General features: G+C 44.8%; 1 protein-coding gene across 1 annotated transcript in view; it reads left to right on the forward strand.

The window, feature by feature from the left end:
- The window catches only part of LOC311228134 (polycystin-1-like protein 2), a gene marked incomplete at both ends in the record, with an annotated part of 152,981 nt that overhangs the window by 98,890 nt on the left and 33,951 nt on the right, over window positions 1-20,140 (forward strand). Inside the window, 4 exons of the mRNA XM_084314049.1 lie at window positions 1,433-1,560; window positions 3,117-3,277; window positions 4,271-4,481; window positions 4,859-4,960. Coding sequence (XP_084170175.1) covers window positions 1,433-1,560; window positions 3,117-3,277; window positions 4,271-4,481; window positions 4,859-4,960 — 602 coding nt within the window. The remainder of the gene's footprint in view (window positions 1-1,432; window positions 1,561-3,116; window positions 3,278-4,270; window positions 4,482-4,858; window positions 4,961-20,140) is intronic.

Genomic DNA, 20,140 nt, shown 5'->3' on the forward strand with positions numbered 1-20,140 from the left:
ACGCAGCAGCTAACAGCTGACTGGCTAACCGTAAGCTAAGCAGCTATCACCTGAACATGTATACAATGACATAACACTCACCCAGACAGGCCGCCGTTCTGAACCTCTCCTCACTTTTTAAGAGAAAAGAGAAACAAGATGTCAACACTGCTTTACAACGGTGATTTTACCAACACCCGACGGAATCAGCACAATACCAAACTGGCCTGTGTAGCTGACTTGAACATGGATCTGCCGCTATCGCACATCCATGCACATATCCCCTCGTGAAGGAATACTCTCATTTGGATATGAAAGAAGGGGCTACACGGTGACAGAGAGAATCCACTCGTCCAGAACACACAGGGATCACCAGTGTTAATGGTCGCGGCCCACTAGTTAAAACTATAATGGTCTTCAGACCAAGGCCTTCTGTCGCCTAGGTGGCTGAACAAAGGACCCTAGCCTGGGGCCGGTTTCCATAAACATTGTCAAGTAGCCCCCATAGCACTAACAGACAAGTGAAGCCCGCCAGCAACAGTACTCACCCAACCTGAAACCCACCGCTTCTCACAACAGCGGCGTGTCCGACAGTTCAGCTGTGGCCTGACAGGTTTCACCCCAACAAACACAGCAAGGAACTGCAGTTGAGAAGCATGCAGCGGCGTGCTCCCAATACGAAAACCGGTGGAGTGTTTTTAGAATGATCATCATCTTCCAGACACTCCAGTACGAAGACAATATCGCCGTATTTTCTCGAAAATAGTGAGAGAGAAAATAAAGATATGATGTCAACGTATCCTTGTTTCCCAAAGCTGCTCCTAATCCTTTCTTCCATCATGGTGTCAAGTGTGGGGATCTACCGAGGCACTTCTTCCTTGTGGTGAAAGCGAGAAGGAGGAGAGCAGGTGACCACACACCTGCTTATGAAGGTAAGCTGATGAGGGGTGTGGTCAGACAAATATTGGGATTAAAGGTACATTTTGTGGTCTTTATTCAGTGCGCGTGCACATATGCGAGATAGTGCAGTGTGATGCCAAGCAGAGCCCCTAACGGAACAGAACTGTAATGTGACTGTTCTGCTTCACGTATCACAATTTTATTTGGTTGTTTGTTTGATGTGTGTTTTAATTATTTGCCTTACTGTACCTCTGTGATGTATGTACTTGTACTATCTGTCTCTTTTCTATTTTATACATTTTTTTATCCCCTTTCCCTGTTACCATTCGAGAGGCCCTTTTGTCCTCTCACCAGGCCGTCATTGAAAATAAGAATTTGTTTTTAATTTACCTGCCTGGTTAAATAAAGGTTAAATACAATTATTTAAATGGTATTTGTATGGAGATAAGAAACAGGTTCTAGGCGTTTGTAACTAATTATTATAAAGGTACTTCTTCTTTGCCAAAAATGACATAGTGGGGCTTTAATGCTGTTATCCATCTGGGCTTTACAGGAGCATTCCAGTTCCATAGCGATCTGCAGAGTGTCCGTCTGTACCTGTCCACCGGAGGGCTGCACGTCTTTGTCATGGCTGCAGAGGTCATATATTTCCTGTTCATCCTCTATTACATGTTTGTGCAGGTAAACATGGCTATTGTATATAGCACATAGTAGCCGTATCTTGCATTGTAGCTCAGGACAGTATTCAAGTCAAAGTGTGATACTTTCTTAATTTTTTTATTCAGTGCTCAACAGTTGGTTAAAGTGCATTTGGCATTTGGATATTCCGTGGTCTGAGTAGTCTGAGGTATATGTATATTGGATATTCCGTGGTCTGAGTAGTCTGAGGTATATGTATATTGGATACAGTATAGTAATCTGAGGTATATGTATATTGGATATACAGTATAGTAGTCTAAGGTATATGTATATTGGATATACAGTATAGTAGTCTAATGTATATGCATATTGGATATACAGTATAGTAATCTAAGGTATATGCATATTGGATATACAGTATAGTAGTCTGAGGTATATGTATATTGGATATACAGTGATCTAAGTAGTCTGAGGTATATGTATATTGGATATACAGTGATCTAAGTAGTCTGAGGTATATGCATATTGGATATAGAGTATAGTAGTCTGAGGTATATGCATATTGGATATAGAGTATAGTAGTCTGAGGTATATGTATATTGGATATACAGTATAGTAGTCTGAGGTATATGTATATTTGATATAGAGTATATTAGTCTGACGTATATATGTATATTGGATATACAGTATAGTAATCTGAGGTATATGCATATTGGATATACAGTATAGTAGTCTGAGGTATATGTATATTGGATATACAGTATAGTAGTCTGAGGTATATGTATATTTGATATAGAGTATATTAGTCTGACGTATATATGTATATTGGATATACAGTATAGTAATTTGAGGTATATGCATATTGGATATACAGTATAGTAATCTGAGGTATATGTATATTGGATATACAGTATAGTAGTCTGATGTATATGTATATTGGATATACAGTGATCTGAGTAGTCTGAGGTATATGCATATTGGATATACAGTATAGTAATCTGAGGTATATGTATATTGGATATACAGTATAGTAATCTGAGGTATATGTATATTGGATATACAGTATAGTAGTCTGAGGTATATGTATATTGGTTATACAGTGATCTGAGTAGTCTGAGGTATATGTGTATTGGATATACAGTATAGTAGTCTGAGGTATATGTGTATTGGATATACAGTATAGTAGTCTGAGGTATATGTATATTGGATATACAGTATAGTAGTCTGAGGTATATGTATATTGGTTATACAGTGATCTGAGTAGTCTGAGGTATATGTATATTGGATATTCAGTGGTCTGAGTAGTCTGAGGTATATGTGTATTGGATATACAGTATAGTAGTCTGAGGTATATGTGTATTGGATATACAATGGTCTGAGTAGTCTGAGGTATATACATATTGGATACACAGTACAGTAGTCTGAGGTGTATATTATCTGAAATCACATACAGTGTTATCCTACAAAGGTAAACCGCAATAACAGAGAAATACAGCTAATACTTAATCCATCACTTCCATTTAACTTTTGTAAAAAATGATGAATTTATACTTTTGGAATGAAACTCTTCATTTATACACTAAGCGATGTCCTGACAGGGCAAGTTGATGAAGCAGCAGAAGTGGGCTTACTTCAGGAGCATGTGGAACCTTCTAGAGCAGGCCATCATCATCCTGAGCTGGAGCGCCCTGTCCGTCTTCATCAAGAGGACGCTAGCGGGGAGCCGGGACATGGACTACTACCACCGCCATAAAGAACAGTCAGTATCCCAAGTACTGTGCTTATGAAAGGTTATAATGGTTTTATAATTATGCCATTATCAATTTTTCAATCAGTAATACCTGTATTTTCTCAGACGCTTAGTTCTCATGATGGCAGGGCCAACGCAACCCACTCAGAAACCATTAGGACACATAATTAAAAAAGATGCAAGATTCATCAATTAAAGAATAAGAGTGTTTTTTTTTTATTCACCGAAAGGTTGACACTTTGGAGATCAGGTTTTCCTCTGAGAGTAAAGGGTTACTTCCATTATGTGCAATCATTTCCAGGTGGTCGGTACCCAATTTGACATCTCACATCTTCACTGCATGTAGATTTATCAAGTTCCATGCTGTAGCCAGAGCTGCTGCAGTGCAGATTTGGGTCCAGATCAATTCAGGAAGTGCCTTTTCTTTCAAATAAAAATGTTGTAAACATATATATATATATATATATATATATATATATATATATATATATATATATATATATATATATATATATATATATATATATTAGGGCTGTCAAAATTAAAGCTTTAACTTTGGAGATTAATTTAAATTATTTAAAGCATTCAAATTAATTAATCTAGATTAATCTATGGAGTGAAAAATCTTCAATTTTAGCGCCACAGATATAAGAAAGAGGTCTAGCTGAGTCAATGTTGATGGTTTTGTTGAACATTTGTATTTCACAGGAGAGAAACTATTCAAAGAAAGCTATTAAAAAAGTCTTTGAATCGAAATATACTTTCTTTGTGTTGATTTTACATTAATTCCATGATTTTACTCAAGTAAATATCTGTTACAAGCTTCGGTCATAGAAAAATGCTACACAGCACTAATATATATATATATATTAGCAAAAACCAGTCCTGAGGAGTGTGCGGTCCCTTCTTTCTCTTGAAGGTATTCTCCTTTTAGTTTCAACGATTCTCAGTAACAGTAGTTTAATCTGCTCCTATTTGTCCTCTAACATCTCTCCGGTGTAGTTTTGTCAGTTTCCATGACACCACTGTGGCGGACTCAGTGCTGGGGTTCCTGACAGCCTTCCTGCTGCTGCTGGCGACAGTCAAACTGTGGCACCTGCTGAGACTGAACCCCAAGCTGCACCTGCTCACGGCCACTCTGCGCCGGGCCTGGGCCGACATCTCAGGCTTCCTGGTCATCATGGTCATTATGTTCCTCGCCTACTCCATCACTGTGAGGACCTTCCCGTTTCAGTTGTGGCAGCAGGTTAACCGGCTGGTCAAATGGGCTTTTGGAGAGAAGAGGAAAGAAGATACATTTAATTTCTTTATTTTATTGTATAGCTAAAATAACTGGTTTGTCTAAGTGTTTAAGTCCACCTCAAAATGGCAAAAGAAGAACAAGTAATTCACTACAGAACAAATAAAGGAGCGCATTGTCATCAAGAATATAGGACTATATAACCTAAATTGATACTCAAGAAAAATTGCACATTGCATTGCTGTGTGGACAGAGCAATATTGAACATGGAGGATTTTAATAACATAGGAATACTATATATGAATATTTACTTTACTTTAATGTGTACATGTGAATTACTCTCTTTCTAGTGCAATCTGCTTTATGGCTGGACGTTGTACTCGTATAAGACTTTCATGGATGCTCTCCTGACGATGATCAGTTTGCAGCTGGGGATCTTCAACTACGAGGAGGTCAGCAAGTTCTTTCTCTGCTCTGACAATGTAGTCATGTTATATGTCACTCACATTATTCATTTAAATCACTTCTAATTAATTTACTATAGAGTTGCTCCTGCTGTAGGCTTTCTTTGTCTGTTTTATTTTATTCTGCACTCTAATACAATGGGGTTCTTATTTAAGATAAGTCAGGGATGTCAAAATTAAAGCTTTAACTTTGGAGATTAATTTAAATTATTTAAAGCATTCAAATAAATGAATCTAGATTAATCTATTGAGTGAAAAATCTTCAATTTTAGCGCCACGGATATAAAAAAGCTATTAAAATAATCTTTGAATCGAAATATACTTTCTTTGTGTTGATTTGACATTAATTCCATGATTTTACTCAAGTAAATATCTGTTACAAGCTTCGGTCTTAAGTAGAAAAATGCTATTTTTAATCTAGATTAATCTAGATTAATTACAGAAAATTGTGAGATTAATTAGTTAATTATTTTTAAATCTATTGACAGCACTAAAGATAAGATAAGATATTCCTTTATTGATCCCCTTGGGGAACTTCTGGCGTCATAGCAGCATGGGGGAGGGAGGGGAGGTACAGGTAATAGTAGAAAGACATAAATATAGGCAGTACAATTTTTATAAAGATACAAAATAAATAGTGTAAACAATTAACTCTGAATAAGACTATGAGAAAGTAAAGGTGCATATGAGGGTCTGTATGCCCTATCAGCTATTAGGGCTTGTGTCCACAGCGGAAGTTTTATGAGGTGTCAGCTCCTTTCTGTCATTCATTTCTATGCGACAGGCGCGCTCCTTTTCCCAGTGCCGCGCCTCGCGTTTATGCGCTCTCGGCGGCAGCGTTTTTGGGCTGCGCGCTCCCAGCGCCTAAAGTTGAAACTAGTTAAACTTTTGGAAAGGAGCGCCGCTCATCAAGATAACTTTTTTCGACCGACCAATCAACATCGAGCAAGTGGGGGAGCCGCGGCAGTCGCGAGACTCAGGAAAACTGAGCTTTTTTTTTTTGCTTTTCAAAGCGGTCCGTCTTGAAAAAAACTTCCGCTGTGGACACAAGCCCTTATACGTTACAATAAATATGGGCAATAAAACACTTAGAATCTGAATATATACTATGAGTAAGTAAAGCAAACGGTATACACAGGTGCAGTATACACAAGGTACCCTAACTGGCATGATATATGTCTATGTTATATGATGTAGTCCATGCAGGTTGGGTAGTAAGAGTTAGGGCCCGTGTCGACCGGGGACGTTTTATGAGTTGTCAGCTCCTTTCTGTCATTCATTTCTATGCTACAGACGCGACAGGCGCGCTCCTTTCCCCAAGATACAAGATACAAGATACAAGAGTTTTATTTGTCACGGCATACAGGTATATGCGGGGGGTCTCTTGCCCGCAACGATGTGCATAATACAATAGTAATAATATATAATACGAATCCAACCAATAGAGCGACATTGTGCAATAAACAAGTAAACAAAGTAGGGCATATCGGTATCTGTACATGAGTTATTTACAGAGCATGGTAGGACATGCTAGGTCCTGTGGTAGTGCAGTACACTGTTAGCTACTGTTAGGGTTTGAAACCGACCTCAACAGCACGGCACAGACAGGTAGTTCAGAGTTAGCCAAACACTAGGGCGTATTTTTTTACAGAATCAAAAAGAGTAAGTAACAATTCTGAACAACAAAAAAGGAGACTGCCTTCAGCAGCGTTATCTGCGGCTCTGCAGATCCTCCCGGTGTTAGCGGTGGGGAATCGGCGTAGACGCCGTTGCGGCTCTGCAGATACTCCCAGCTCCAACTTGGAGTGGAAACGGAGAGAGAGAGAGAGATCAACAACAGTCCAACAGTACACAGAGGCAGTGCAGTTCAGTCCTCCCTTAGCTGAGTCCAGTATGAAATACAGGTGACTTGATCTTCGGTGTAAACTACACACAAGTTAGCTGAGTCCAGTACAAAACAAAACGGTACCTCTTCAGTGGTATCCAAACACACAATTTAGCTGAGTCCAGTACAAAACAAAACGGTACTTCTTCAGTGTTTATCCAAAACACACAATTTAGCTGAGTCCAGTGCAAACAAAAACGATACTCTTCAGTGTTATCCAAACACACAAAAACAGATAATCCAAAAGGGTTTGGTTCCAAAACTCACCAAAGCGCAAACGCGTAAAGCGGGCAACGAGGCGCAGCTCCAAACGGATGATCAAGAAATTCACCAGCGGCAATCCAAAGATGTCCTGGAGGGAAAGTAGACTAGGCACAACAACGGGGGGAAGGCAGGCAGAAGCAGTAGTATTCAAAACGACCCGACCACGATTGAAGGAAGGTCCCAGTATATGAAGCCTCTGGAGCGCTAATCACAAACTACGACAGGTGCGTGATGGAATTGGATAATCGCTCCTGAAGCGTGTGGCGGGGAATGAACCAATCCTCACAGTACCCCCCCCTCCATGGGAGCCACCCGGCGACCCACTCGGCCCCGGCCCGCCCGGATGGGACCGAAGGAAGCCGGCGATCAGGGGCACTGGAGAGGGGGACAGAGACAGAGGCCCGGAGAGGGGGACCGGAGACGGGGACAGAGGACCGGTGAGGGAGGCTGGAGACGGGGACAGGGACCCGGTGAGGGGGCTGGAGACAGAGACACAAGGGGAACCCCGGGGCGAAGGACTGGACGGCACCTGAAGACACTGGGCATGACAGGAGGGGCTCCACCCCCTGATGGTGCCGGAGGACCAGGCGATGTGGGGCTCATGCAGCGCGAGCCAGGGCCGACCCAGGACTACCGGGACAAGAGGGGATCTGGTAATGAAAAACTGGAGTCTCTCAACGTGGTTACCAGCCACGGTGAGGAGGACAGGACAGGTGCGTTGAGTGATGTCAGCCAGGCGGCGATGATCCATCGCGAAAACCTCCAAGGGCCTCTGGAGGTCCTCAAGTGGAATGTTGGCCCGGGTGGCAAACTCAACGTCCAGGAAACTCCCATCAGCACCAGAGTCAATGAGTGCACCCACCGTCGCCCGCTGGTCCGCCCAGGCTAGGGTGACGCTCGTCAGACGGTCAGGTGGTGCACGGGTGTGGGAACAGGAAAAACGGCTCACCAGGATCTCCCGGGGTCCCGGCGAGCCTGGTCTTCTTGGCCGGGTAGGGCAATTGGAGACACGGTGTCCCTCCCGGCCGCAGTAGAGGCAAAGGCCGGACCTGAGCCTGGACTCCCGTTCGGCCGGGCTAAGGCGGGTGCGTCCCAGCTGCATGGGTTCCTCCTCGGTCACAGCCCGGGAGGGAAAAAACCCACCAGTCACGGAGGGGGCAGGACGGTCAGCAGAACGGGGTCTGGGGAACGTCTGGGGGTCCTAGTCGTGCTCGCTCACGCCTTCTCTCCCGGAGGCGTCCGTCGATGCGGATAGCGAGGCTGATCAGGCCCTCGAGAGAATCGGGCTCCTCTTGGGTCGCGAGCTGGTCCCTTACTGCGTCGTTGAGCCCCCTCAGGAAGGTGAGACGAAGCGCTTGATCGTTCCAACCGCTCTCCGTTGCGGCCAGTCTGAACTCCAGCGCGTAGTCTCTGACACTGCCACTGCCCTGCCGGAAGGTGCCCAACCGAGCTCCTGGGTCCTGGCCACGAGCTGGGTGGTGGAAAACCCTTCGGAGCTCTGTCACGAAGTCTGGGTAGGAGAAACAAAAATCGGCCCTCATAGCCCAGGAAGCAGTGACCCACTGTGCTGCTCGGCCCGTGAGCAGGTTAGTCATGTAGGCTACTCGGGCTCCCTCTGACGAAAAACGGCTGGGTTGATGAAGGAAGACCAACTCACACTGCATGATGAATGTGGCACAATCCTCGAAGTTACCCTCGAACAGACGTGGTTCGGAGAGACGGGGCTCCCGAGGTGCGAGGTCTGCCGCGGGTGGTGATCTGGCTGAGACTCCTGGGACAGGTGGGGTTAAAAGCAGAGTGTTTAATGCTGTACTGAGAGCCTGTAGCTGGTGCAGAACAACAGCCTGCTGATACCCCTGGGTAGTCTGCTGGGTGGCCAGAATGTCAAGGGCAGCCAGAATAAGCTGGACCTCGGCCCGGAGGTCCTGTAAAGCAGCCGCAGCCGCACCCAACTGTTGGGTGTGGTCGTTGACCAACTCGATCTGGACCGCCAACGCTGCCCTGACCCTGTCTGTGTCGGCTGAGGTCGTCATGGTCGGGTCGTAATGTTAGGGTTTGAAACCGACCTCAACAGCACGGCACAGACAGGTAGTTCAGAGTTAGCCAAACACTAGGGCGTATTTATTTACAGAATCAAAAAGAGTAAGTAACAATTCTGAACAACAAAATCTGTTATCTGCGGCTCTGCAGATCCTCCCGGTGTTAGAGGTGGGGAATCGGCATAGACGCCGTTGCGGCTCTGCAGATACTCCCAGCTCCAACTCGGAGTGGAAATGGAGAGAGAGAGAGAGATCAACAACAGTCCAACAGTACACAGAGGCAGTGCAGTTCAGTCCTCCTCTTAGCTGAGTCCAGTATGAAATACAGGTGACTTGATCTTCGGTGTAAACTACACACAAGTTAGCTGAGTCCAGTACAAAACAAAACGGTACCTCTTCAGTGTTATCCAAACACACAATTTAGCTGAGTCCAGTACAAAACAAAACGGTACTTCTTCAGTGTTTATCCAAAACACACAATTTAGCTGAGTCCAGTGCAAACAAAAACGATACTCTTCAGTGTTATCCAAACACACAAAAACAGATAATCCAAAAGGGTTTGGTTCCAAAACTCACCAAAGCGCAAACGCGTAAAGCGGGCAACGAGGCACAGCTCCAAACGGATGATCAAGAAATTCACCAGCGGCAATCCAAAGATGTCCTGGAGGGAAAGTAGACGAGGCACAACAACGGGGGGAAGGCAGGCAGAAGCAGTAGTATTCAAAACGACCCGACCACGATTGAAGGAAGGTCCCAGTATATGAAGCCTCTGGAGCGCTAATCACAAACTACGACAGGTGCGTGATGGAATTGGATGAAGCGTTTGGCAGGGAATGGACCAATCATCACAGTACCTTAAGAAGCGTGTGGCGGGGAATGAACCAATCCTCACAGCTACGGATGAGGCACTGGGTCTTTATGTACACTGCTATACAATGCTATATTATACAATCTCAAGTTCTACTATACTATTCTTAAAGTGACCTTTCCTTCTGTAAAGTGTCCATAAGTGTGAGCGTGTGCAGCATGAGTGTGTGTGTGCTCATGTTAAAGTGGCTGCTAGTGTGTGAGCGTGTACAGTGTGTGTGTGTTGTGTGTGTGCTCATGTGTGCTTGTGCGTGGAGAGTTCAGTGTTCAAGGCTCTGATGGCCTGGGGGAAGAAGTTGAGCCCCAGCGCCGCGCCTCGCGTTTTAGCGCTCTCGGGAGTCTCGGCGGCAGCGTTTTTGGGCAAAGCGCTCCCAGCGCCTAAAGTCGAAACTAGTTCAACTTTTGGAGAGGAGCGCCGCTCATCAAGGTAACTATTTTCGACCCAATCAACATCGAGCAAGTGGCTGAGCCGCGGCAGTCGCGAGACTCAGAAAAACGCTCTGAGCTTTTTTTTTTTTGCTTTTCAAAGCGGTCCGCCTTGAAAAAAACGTCCGCTATGGACACAAGCCCTCAGGCACACTTAGTGGTCAGACATTCCCAGTAGTTCTCGAGTTCTGCAGCCGTTAGTTCTCCGGCTGCTGGCAGCGGTCCCTGCCTGCGGTTGTGGAGCCTGATAGCCGCTGGTACAAAGGACCTGGCCGAGGAGGTTGGTGAAGTGTCGGGGGTGTTGACAGAGTCAGCTGTGGAGCGACAATAATATGTTCAGGACGACAAGGTTTCTCTCTTTAGCCTTTGGCGTGGTTTATTATCACATTGCACCCAACAGTACACATGAGACCTTCTCCTCATGAGAGCGACGGAGGAAGAGAAAGAGGGGGGAGGGAACAATCTCTTATATACCCTCTCACCTGACGTCAGCTCCAATAGCTACGCCATAATAGCTAGGGATGTCCCGATCGCCTTTTTTTGCTTCCGATCCGATCCCGATCATGTGATTTTAAATATCTATCGATCCGATCGTTTCCGATCCGATCTTTCACATTAGTAATCAATTTTGACGCATTTTTGTCAGAAACTGGCGGAGCGAGACAAGCCCCTCTGTTGCCTATAGTCCGGGGCGCGAGCTCGGAGGCTTTTGTTATTACATTCACCCTGAGAAATGTGCTTCTGCTTCATATGAGAAATATTAAAAGTTTCAATATATGTTTGCACATTAGTATACATTCAGTGTTCGACTTACGTAATGGTCCATTCTGGTCTGAAACGCCGACGATAATCCTCAGTCACGTTATCCTCCAGGTGAAAAGTTAGTCTGAAAACTTTGCCTCCAGCCTGTCCTCCTTGCAAACATTGCAACTGGCTTGACTTTCTATTTTAAAATGCTTAGTTCCAAACCTCTGACATTAAGTCTAGCTGCTCAAGTCAGTGGATATTAACCGTGTTAGCTCGCGGCATGCTTCACTGAGTCTCCACAACATAGCAGAGAGTAGCGTTAGCGTTAGTGTTAGTGTTAGCTCGCGGCATGCTTCACTGAGTCTCCACAACATAGCAGAGAGTAGCGTTAGCGTTAGCTTGTGGCATGCTTCCCTGAGTCTCCACAACATAGCAGAGAGTAGCGTTAGCGTTAGTGTTAGTGTTAGCGTTAGCTCGTGGCATGCTTCCTTGAGTCTGTTGTTGTGATGTGGAGCGTGTAGCCAGTCTAAATTAAAGGGATGTGTTTGTTGTGTACAATTATTCTGCTCTGTGTGACAATAAATACATGAATGATTATATATTATATGTAATTTAAAACCAAAACTAAGGCCTCCGTATGAGTTTAAGACGTGGACATGGTCATGTTTGTTGAATAAATTTTTTCTTTTTTTGACTGCCGATTTTTATTATTATTTTTTCCCGATCCCCGATCCTCTGAAAAGCATGTGATCGACGCCGATTCCGATCACGTGATCGGATCGGGACATCCCTACCTATAGCGCCCTCTTGTGGAAACAGTTAGACAGTTACATGCAATCATACATAACATCTAACTTCAACACTCCCACTTATGGTTGTCTTGTATACTGTACAACTTTTTCAAAAACATCTTTCCAAGAAAATAATACAGTTCAGAACATCAAAAGAATATGTCATTACATAATAGGCAATATTTACACACCAAACATGACCTCTGCAAATCTTCTCAATTTCATTTTGGAGACAGGCTTTGTCATAGCGTCTGCTACCATGTCGTCTGTAGGACAATAAACAAGTGTCATCCTTTCTTCCCTGATGACAGATCTGATGAAATGATATTTTATATCCACATGTTTACACCTCTGTCGGCACACAGGGATTCTAGCTATTGCAATGGTTCCCTGGTTGTCTTCATAAACAACAGTTTTCTTATATACATAGGTATCCATTCCTTTGAGCAGTTGTTCTAGAATATACATTCCTGTATTGTCATAGCTAGAGCCATGTATTTGGCTTCACAAGTTGACAGTGCCACTGTGGGCTGTTTCTTTGTTTTCCATGAAACCAGTGAGCTGTTTGTATTCAAACTCACACAATACCCTGTGGTACTTCTTCTGTCTGTGGCGTCTGCCGCCCAATCTGCATCACTGTAGGCTTTAAGCCCTAAGCCCTCGCTGCTCTTTCTGAAACAAAGCTGTTTATCTGCTGTACCTTTGAGATAACGAAAAACATGTTTTGCTGTAATCCAGTGTCCTCTGTGGGATCAGCAAAATGCTGTGACAATTTACTCACTACAAAACATAGGTCAGGGCGAGTACATGTTGTCAGATAAATGAAGCTACCTACAGCTTCTCTGTACATTTTTATATCTGTCCATTTCTGAGCATCCTCTTGGTAGTCTAGCTTTTGATCACATGGTGTTTCCCTTGTTCTACATTCCTGCATGTCAAAACGTTTCAGGATCTTCTCCACATATCTCTTCTGGGATATTTTTACACAACTGACAGACTGTTCGAAGTCCATGCCTCAGGGCTGTACAGTGCGATATATATATCGCACGTGCTACAGCAACAGCGGTCTGTGCGATGAATGGATTTACTTCAGTAGCACTGGTGCGATAGGGATTCGGTTCATATAGATACTCTTATTTTGAAAATCCTGTAGCGGGTCTCATTTCTGCCCACGCGCAGCTCCAGCTATAATAACTAGGCTCCGACAGCTAGCAACGTTCAGGTGCATATGATACTCTTATTTTGAAAAAACTCTGTGACAACTCGACGAGTCATATCCGCCCTATCCGTGCTTCTGCAAGCAGAGCAGCGCGTTGGTCGGTTGGTGCGCACTGCTGCGTTAACACAGCAGTGTGCCTACACGACCCGAAATAAGTCTGTGGTGGGTTTTTTTTCTCGCAACGGGTCAAATGCATCTACATGCTTTGCACCGTCGCCATTCCTCTATGCGCACATCGCCCGAAATTAACGTTTATGTACCATTACAATCACTACAACGTTAGCAAGCTAACAAGCTAATCCTGATCAGAGGCGGAGGCGCAGAGCCAGCAGACACAGTGTGGACTGGGGAAAGGGAAATGGGGGGGCACTCTCTCCCCTTCCCTGTGTGTGTGCATGCGTGCGTTTGGAAAGATGATGAAGTCACTAGTCAGGACTCAGGACAGGAGTATATTATAGTAAACTGAGGATTACTGAGGATGGACAGATAATGTTGATATTCAAATATAAAAAAGTTTCGAGAGGAGTGGAAGTTTGAAGACAGACTAGACTACAATATGATGCGGGGTGGTGAGTTGAAACAGTGTGTGTGAATGAATGAATGAAAACTTTATTTAACAGATTGCAGAATGGGTACAGTACAGTACGGCTCAATACACACAATTGTTGGATGCAGACCAGAGAAAGACGTTTGTCTTGTTTACATCAGGGTCCCCCATTGTGTGTGTGTGTGTGTGTCCCAACCGACCCCACTTCTATGTTTCAATAAATGATTTGCATTTAAAACTATTAACGCTGACTCATTCCTTCAGTCCACTCAAAATTATGCTAATATTCCTTATGTTGTTTATGATATTAATTGAAAATAGCATATGAGAATATTATAGTAATAATAACACATGGCGATATACTAAATGACAGCCAAACATGGCACTGCAACTAAATAACACAAATACAATAGGCACATTTGTGACTGTTACAAATATAACACGTTTTATACTTGTGCTACAAGATTTTGGCCTGTGCTACAAAACTATCAACCTCTGTAGCAGCAGTGCTATGTGCAAAAAAAGTTAACGTACAGCCCTGCCATGCCTAGAACTTTCATTTTGAATCTGGTGGAGAGCATACTTTTCACCTGCTCTAGGTTTCTAGTGTTGTCCGCTGCGATGATCAAATCATCCACCCAAATTTCAATTATCACTTTTCCTGACTCTTTTGACTCCCTTGAGTAAACACAGGGGTCTACTGGGTTCTGTAGGAAGTGATCTTCAATGAGACATGTATGAAGCATTTCGTTCCAATTTCGCCCAGACTGTTTCAGGCCGTAAATGGATTTATCTAGCTTACACACTAGCTTCTCTCCTTTCTTCTCGTAACCTTCAGATTGTTCCATATATATCTCCCTATCTATGGGTGCGTGCAGGTAGGCTGTCTTCACATCCATCTGGTGTAAAATCAAACTGTCCTCAGCTGCTTTCTGCATCACTACCCTTACACTGGTCAGATTGGCTGTGGGGGAGAATGTTTCACCATAGTCTAAGTCCGATGTAGCACAGTACTGTCGTACCTGTAGTACTTGTCAGATCACCGGAAAGCCAAACCAGGTGATTCCGCCCTGCTCCCCTCTGTCCTATACCAGCGGTCGGTGAACCATTTGAACATGTCATAGTTGATTGTGTTGGTCCATTGCCAAAGACAATAATGTGTACTGCCACCCGTTTTCCTGAGGCTATACCTCTTCGCAAAATTACAGCGCCTGTAATAATTAAGGCTTTGACCAAGTTCTTCTCCACGTTTGGACTGCCTAAGGTAGTACAGACTGACCAAGGCACCAACTTTCTGTCTAGGTTATTTGAGCAAGTGTTGCAGTCCCTGGGTATCCGACATATAGTGTCCAGTGCCTACCACCCTCAAACTCAGGGGGCTCTAGAACGTTGGCATCAGACATTAAAGTCCATGTTGCGTAAATATTGCTTAGACACAGAGAAAGATTGGGATGAGGGTGTCCCCCTTGTTCTATTTGCTGCACGAGAGACCATGCAGGAGTCTCTTGGTTTCAGTCCTGCTGAGCTCCTTTTCAGGCACACTGTTAGAGGACCTCTGAAAGTTCTTAAAGAACGGTTCATGTCAAAGGGTGCCAGCACACCCACTAATGTTCTTGATTTTGTTAGCCAGTTTCGAGAGCGACTGCATCAGGCGTGCTCTCTCGCAAAAGAAGCGCTCTCTTCTTCCCAGAGAACTATGAAGCGGCACTATGACGAGAAAGCTGTTTCTCGATCTTTCCAGCCAGGTGATAAGGTTCTAGTCCTGTTACTTATCCTTGGCTCTGCTCTTTCCGCTTGTTTTTCCGGACCGTATGCAATAGACAAGAAAATAAGTGATACTGACTATGTCGTTTGCACCCCTGATCGTAAACGTCACTCTTGTGTTTGCCACATCAATATGCTTAAACCATATTTCTCCAGAGATAGTCTGCAGGTGAAGACCTCAGACCAGACAGCAGGACTGGCCGTCTCTGCTGTTGCCTCAACTCCTATAGTTCCGGACTCTCCTAACGTTAGTGGTGAGGATGTAGATGGCTTAGAGTTGCGCAATGCAGCACATCAGTGTGCTAGATTGTCCAACACTGAGATGTTATTGAACCTGCCCACTCACTTAGCACACTTACCTGAGGAGCAGCGAGAGGACATCACAACTTTGATTCAGGCCTACATGGCTCTGTTTGGTGATGTTCCCTCCTGTACTTCTGTATTGGCCCATGATATTAATGTTAACAATGCTGTGCCTATCAAGCAACATGCATACCGTGTTAACATCACTAAGAGAGCCATGATGCAACAGGAGGTTGACTATTTGTTGAAACATGGTTTAGCCAAGCCAAGTTGCAGTCCCTGGAGTTCACCTTGCTTGTTAGCTCCCAAATCGGATGGAACTCCTAGATTTTGTACTGATTTCCGAAAGGTAAATGCTGTCACCATGCCTGATTCTTTCCCACTGCCCCGCATGGAAGATTGTATTGACAACCTTGGATCTGCCACCTATGTTAGCAAACTAGATTTGTTAAAGGGTTATTGGCAGGTCCCTTTGACCCCCCATGCCTCGGAGATCTCTGCGTTTGTTACTCCTGACAATTTTTTGCAATATACTGTGATGCCTTTTGGAATGCGTAATGCCCCGGCCACTTTCCAGCGACTGGTGAACCTAGTCCTGGCTGGTGTTCCAAATTGTAATGGCTATCTCGATGACCTGGTTGTCTATTCGACCAACTGGCGTGACCACATGACAACCTTACAAACTGTCTTTGACCGCTTAGCTGAAGCCTCCCTGACCCTTAACCTTGCCAAGTGTGAGTTCGGCAAGGCTACGGTTACCTATCTTGGTAAGCAGGTAGGACAAGGACAAGTGCGTCCGGTGGATGCAAAAATATCTGCAATCACAACTTTTCCAGTGCCTACTACCAGGTGGGAATTGCATAGATTCCTTGGGATGGCTGGGTATTACCGTGGCTTTTGCCGAAACTTTTCTTCTGTCGTCACTTCTTTCACTAGTCTGTGTAGCCCGCCCAAACCATTCATTTGGACCGCTGATTGTCAAAATGCATTTGAAAGTGTTAAAGCTCTCTTATGCAGTTCCCCTGTTCTCTCTGCTCCAGATTTCTCCCTGCCGTTCCAGCTGGAGATGGATGCCAGCGGGGTGGGAGCTGGAGGAGTGTTATTACAGGAGGGTCACGATGGTTTGTTATTTTTCCCAGAAATTTAACAAACATCAACTAAACTATTCCACTATTGAAAAGGAGACTTTGGCTATGTTGTATGCTTTGCAACATTTTGAGGTATATGTCGGTTCAAGCGTGTTACCAGTGGTAGTGTACACGGACCACAACCCATTGGTATTTCTGTTGCGGATGTACAACCACAATCAGCGCCTCATGCGTTGGGCGCTCATAGTCCAAAATTATAACCTCGAAATAAAGCATAAGAAGGGGTCCGAGAATGTGTTGGCGGATGCTCTATCTCGGAGATGGGAATCTCATTGTTAAAAACATGTTTTGTTGGTGTTATGTGTTATATGTCAAACATGTTTTTGTCTTATGTGTGGGGGTGTTACATCCCAATGTATGTGCCCCAGTGTGTGTCTTGTTCTCCATTTTGTTTCCTCCCTCCAGCCAGAACCCATCCTCCACCATTGGTCCCTGCTAGGCCTGCCCTTCCATTAGCAGCACAGCACCGATTGGTGGATGGGTTTCAAGACTCCAAGACTCAATCAGTAACCATCACCCACCACCCAATCATGGATCACCACACACCTGTTAAAACATGGCTTCTCACTTCAGTGTGTCTCTCTCTCTGGCATGAGGCTAGGCCTAGTGTTACTTTGTGACATTGACTTTGATACTATTGCATTTGTTTATTGGCCTTTGTGTTTTTGGAAATGTGCCTTGTGTGTGTATGGCCACAGAGAGAGCATTGTTAACTTTAGATTGTTTTGTATATATTTTGCCATTCTTGTCTGTACCATTACCATGTGTTTTTCTCTCTTTTCAGGAAGCACAGATGGGGTGAGCTGCCATTTCATTTTGGATATTGTTTTCTCCTGTTTTGGTTAGGTAAGGGTAGTTTAGGTAATGTAATTTCTTTTACCATAGATTAGGTTGGTTTATTTGGAGAATAGTGGTGTTTGTTTGTTGTTTTGGCCTTGGCTCACCCTTGAGCTACATGTGCTTCCTTTGCATTTAACAATAAATATCCTTGTGTTTACAAACGTGGTCCATAATTTCTTTCAACCAACTGTTATGTTACAGCCCTTTACCCTTAGACCCACAGGGGTCGTAACACTGGGCATAGTCTTTCAGATACTTTGGGGGTTTGTGTTCCCGTAAGGGATACCTCCCACTGCATGAGGCACGTGACGTCACCCTCGGGTGCTCCTCGTCCTCATCCTCTGGGGGTTGCTGACTGTCTGTCTGCACGACTGTGCTAAGTACACTAGGCTGAGGTGTCTCTGCTTCTTCACACCTTATTCTGGAGTCCAGCTCTGGCTCCTCTGTCTGTGTCTCGTTCTCACATGTTGTCTTTGTGACAAATTTGACTAGCCTGTGTTTTTGCACTTTCCCCTTACCGGGATAATAGACTAAAAAAGCAGGGCTTCCTTTGTCGTGCCCTATAAAGAGTAATTTTTCACATCTGGACTCAAGCTTTCCTCTGTCCTGCTGGTAAGCATAACACATTGATCCAAATTTGTGCATTCTAGCTAGATTACACTTTTTCCCTGTCAGTGCTGTATACAGGGTGGTGCCCGTGTGCTTATTAAAACACATGTTCCTGGTGTAAGCGGCTTCTTCTACCGCATAATGCCATAGATTCTTAGGTAAGTCACCATCTATTAGCTTACACCTAGCCATTTCGAAAAGAGTACGTCCTTCCCTCTCTGCCACCCCGTTTTCGTGCGGGAGTAAGGACATGACGTCTCGTGTCCTATCTTGTTCCTTCTCAACAGTGATTGGAACTCTCTATTTGTGAACTCGGTTCCGTTGTCGGACCTCAAGCATCTTATGTTGCCATAAGGGGCTACATCTGCAAGGAATTTCTCCGTGGCCTGCAGTGTGTCACTCTTTGCTTTGAGAAAGTAAACAAACACTGCCCCTGTACACACATCTGTAAAATACTGTACATATTTAAAGCCACCTATGGACTCGTTGCTTACTGGACCGGCTAGATCTGTGTTAACTAGCTCAAGTGGTACCTTTACTTTTTCTGTGGGACTTCTGTTTCTCGATTGAGTGAACTTCCCTTTTATGCACACTTCACATTCTTTGTCAGGTCTATGCTTTTCACCTTTAATGTGCATGCCTTCTGTCACTGCTTGCAGTTTCAGTAAATCCTCGTAATTACAATGACCCATGATCTCATGCCATGTCTGAATATCGTGACTGACAGTCACATTACACATATCATTATTATTACACTTATCGTCATCATTACACTCTGTAGATAATACATTCTCTTGTACACCTCTATGTTAAATCCCGTACCGTTAGGCTCTACAAGAACATCTTTACCTTCATTGAAGAACACTTTGGCATCGTTCGCAGTAGCAGATTTTACAGAGAATAGTTCTTGTGGGAACGAGGGTATGTAGAGAGCGTTCTTTAACGTCACTGTACACCGGTGCCCCTCACTGTCTATGAGGCATACCTGTGCGTCTCCTCTCCCCTGCGCCAACCCGAATGTGCGCTTCCCGTCTGCCAGCTCCATGCTGTGTCTCTCCGGCTTGAAGGTGTTGTCAAAGTTCTTGAATCAATTTCTGTCGTTGATGATGTGGGACGACGCACCTGTGTCCACGATCAGTCCCTTCCTTTGGACCTGCTGCTGCTGCGTTGGCTGGGTGACGTACGCTGTCTGCGCCCCGAAGATGAAGTCCTCTCGTCCCGCTGCTCTCTGGGGGTCTTCTCGACTCGCCTCCCGTCCACCGTTGTCGCCATCTTGTCCACAGCCGCCATCTTGTCCATGCGCGTACCGAGCGCTCTGGTCATGTGCGTACCGAGCGCTCTGTGTGCCCCGTGGATTTGCAGAAGCTACACCAAACAGCTTTTGTGCAGTTATCTTTCCGATGCCATTTTTCTCCGCATCGCCAACGCGCCAGCTCCATCGGGGGTCTGGCCTTCTCTCTCTGTGCCGCCCGGGCCTTCAGTACCCGCTCTCCCGCCTCCTCGGCGACCGGGTGTGTGGTAGCCTCTGCTACCATGTAGTGATCTCTCAACACTTTTAGGCTCTCTCTGCCTTTGTCCTTTGTGTCGCGGAATATCAGCCCCAAGCTTGTGTCGTCTAGCAGTGGTGCTAACTCGCAGTATGCGTCTGCATTTTGCTCGATATCCTGGGCTCGCGCTTCAGCCATTAGTGGTCCCGTGGGGGCCGTCAAGATCTGCCCT

This window comes from Notolepis coatsorum (genome assembly GCF_963971535.1).
Source record: "Notolepis coatsorum genome assembly, chromosome: 5".
Classification (NCBI taxonomy): domain Eukaryota; kingdom Metazoa; phylum Chordata; class Actinopteri; order Aulopiformes; family Paralepididae; genus Notolepis; species Notolepis coatsorum.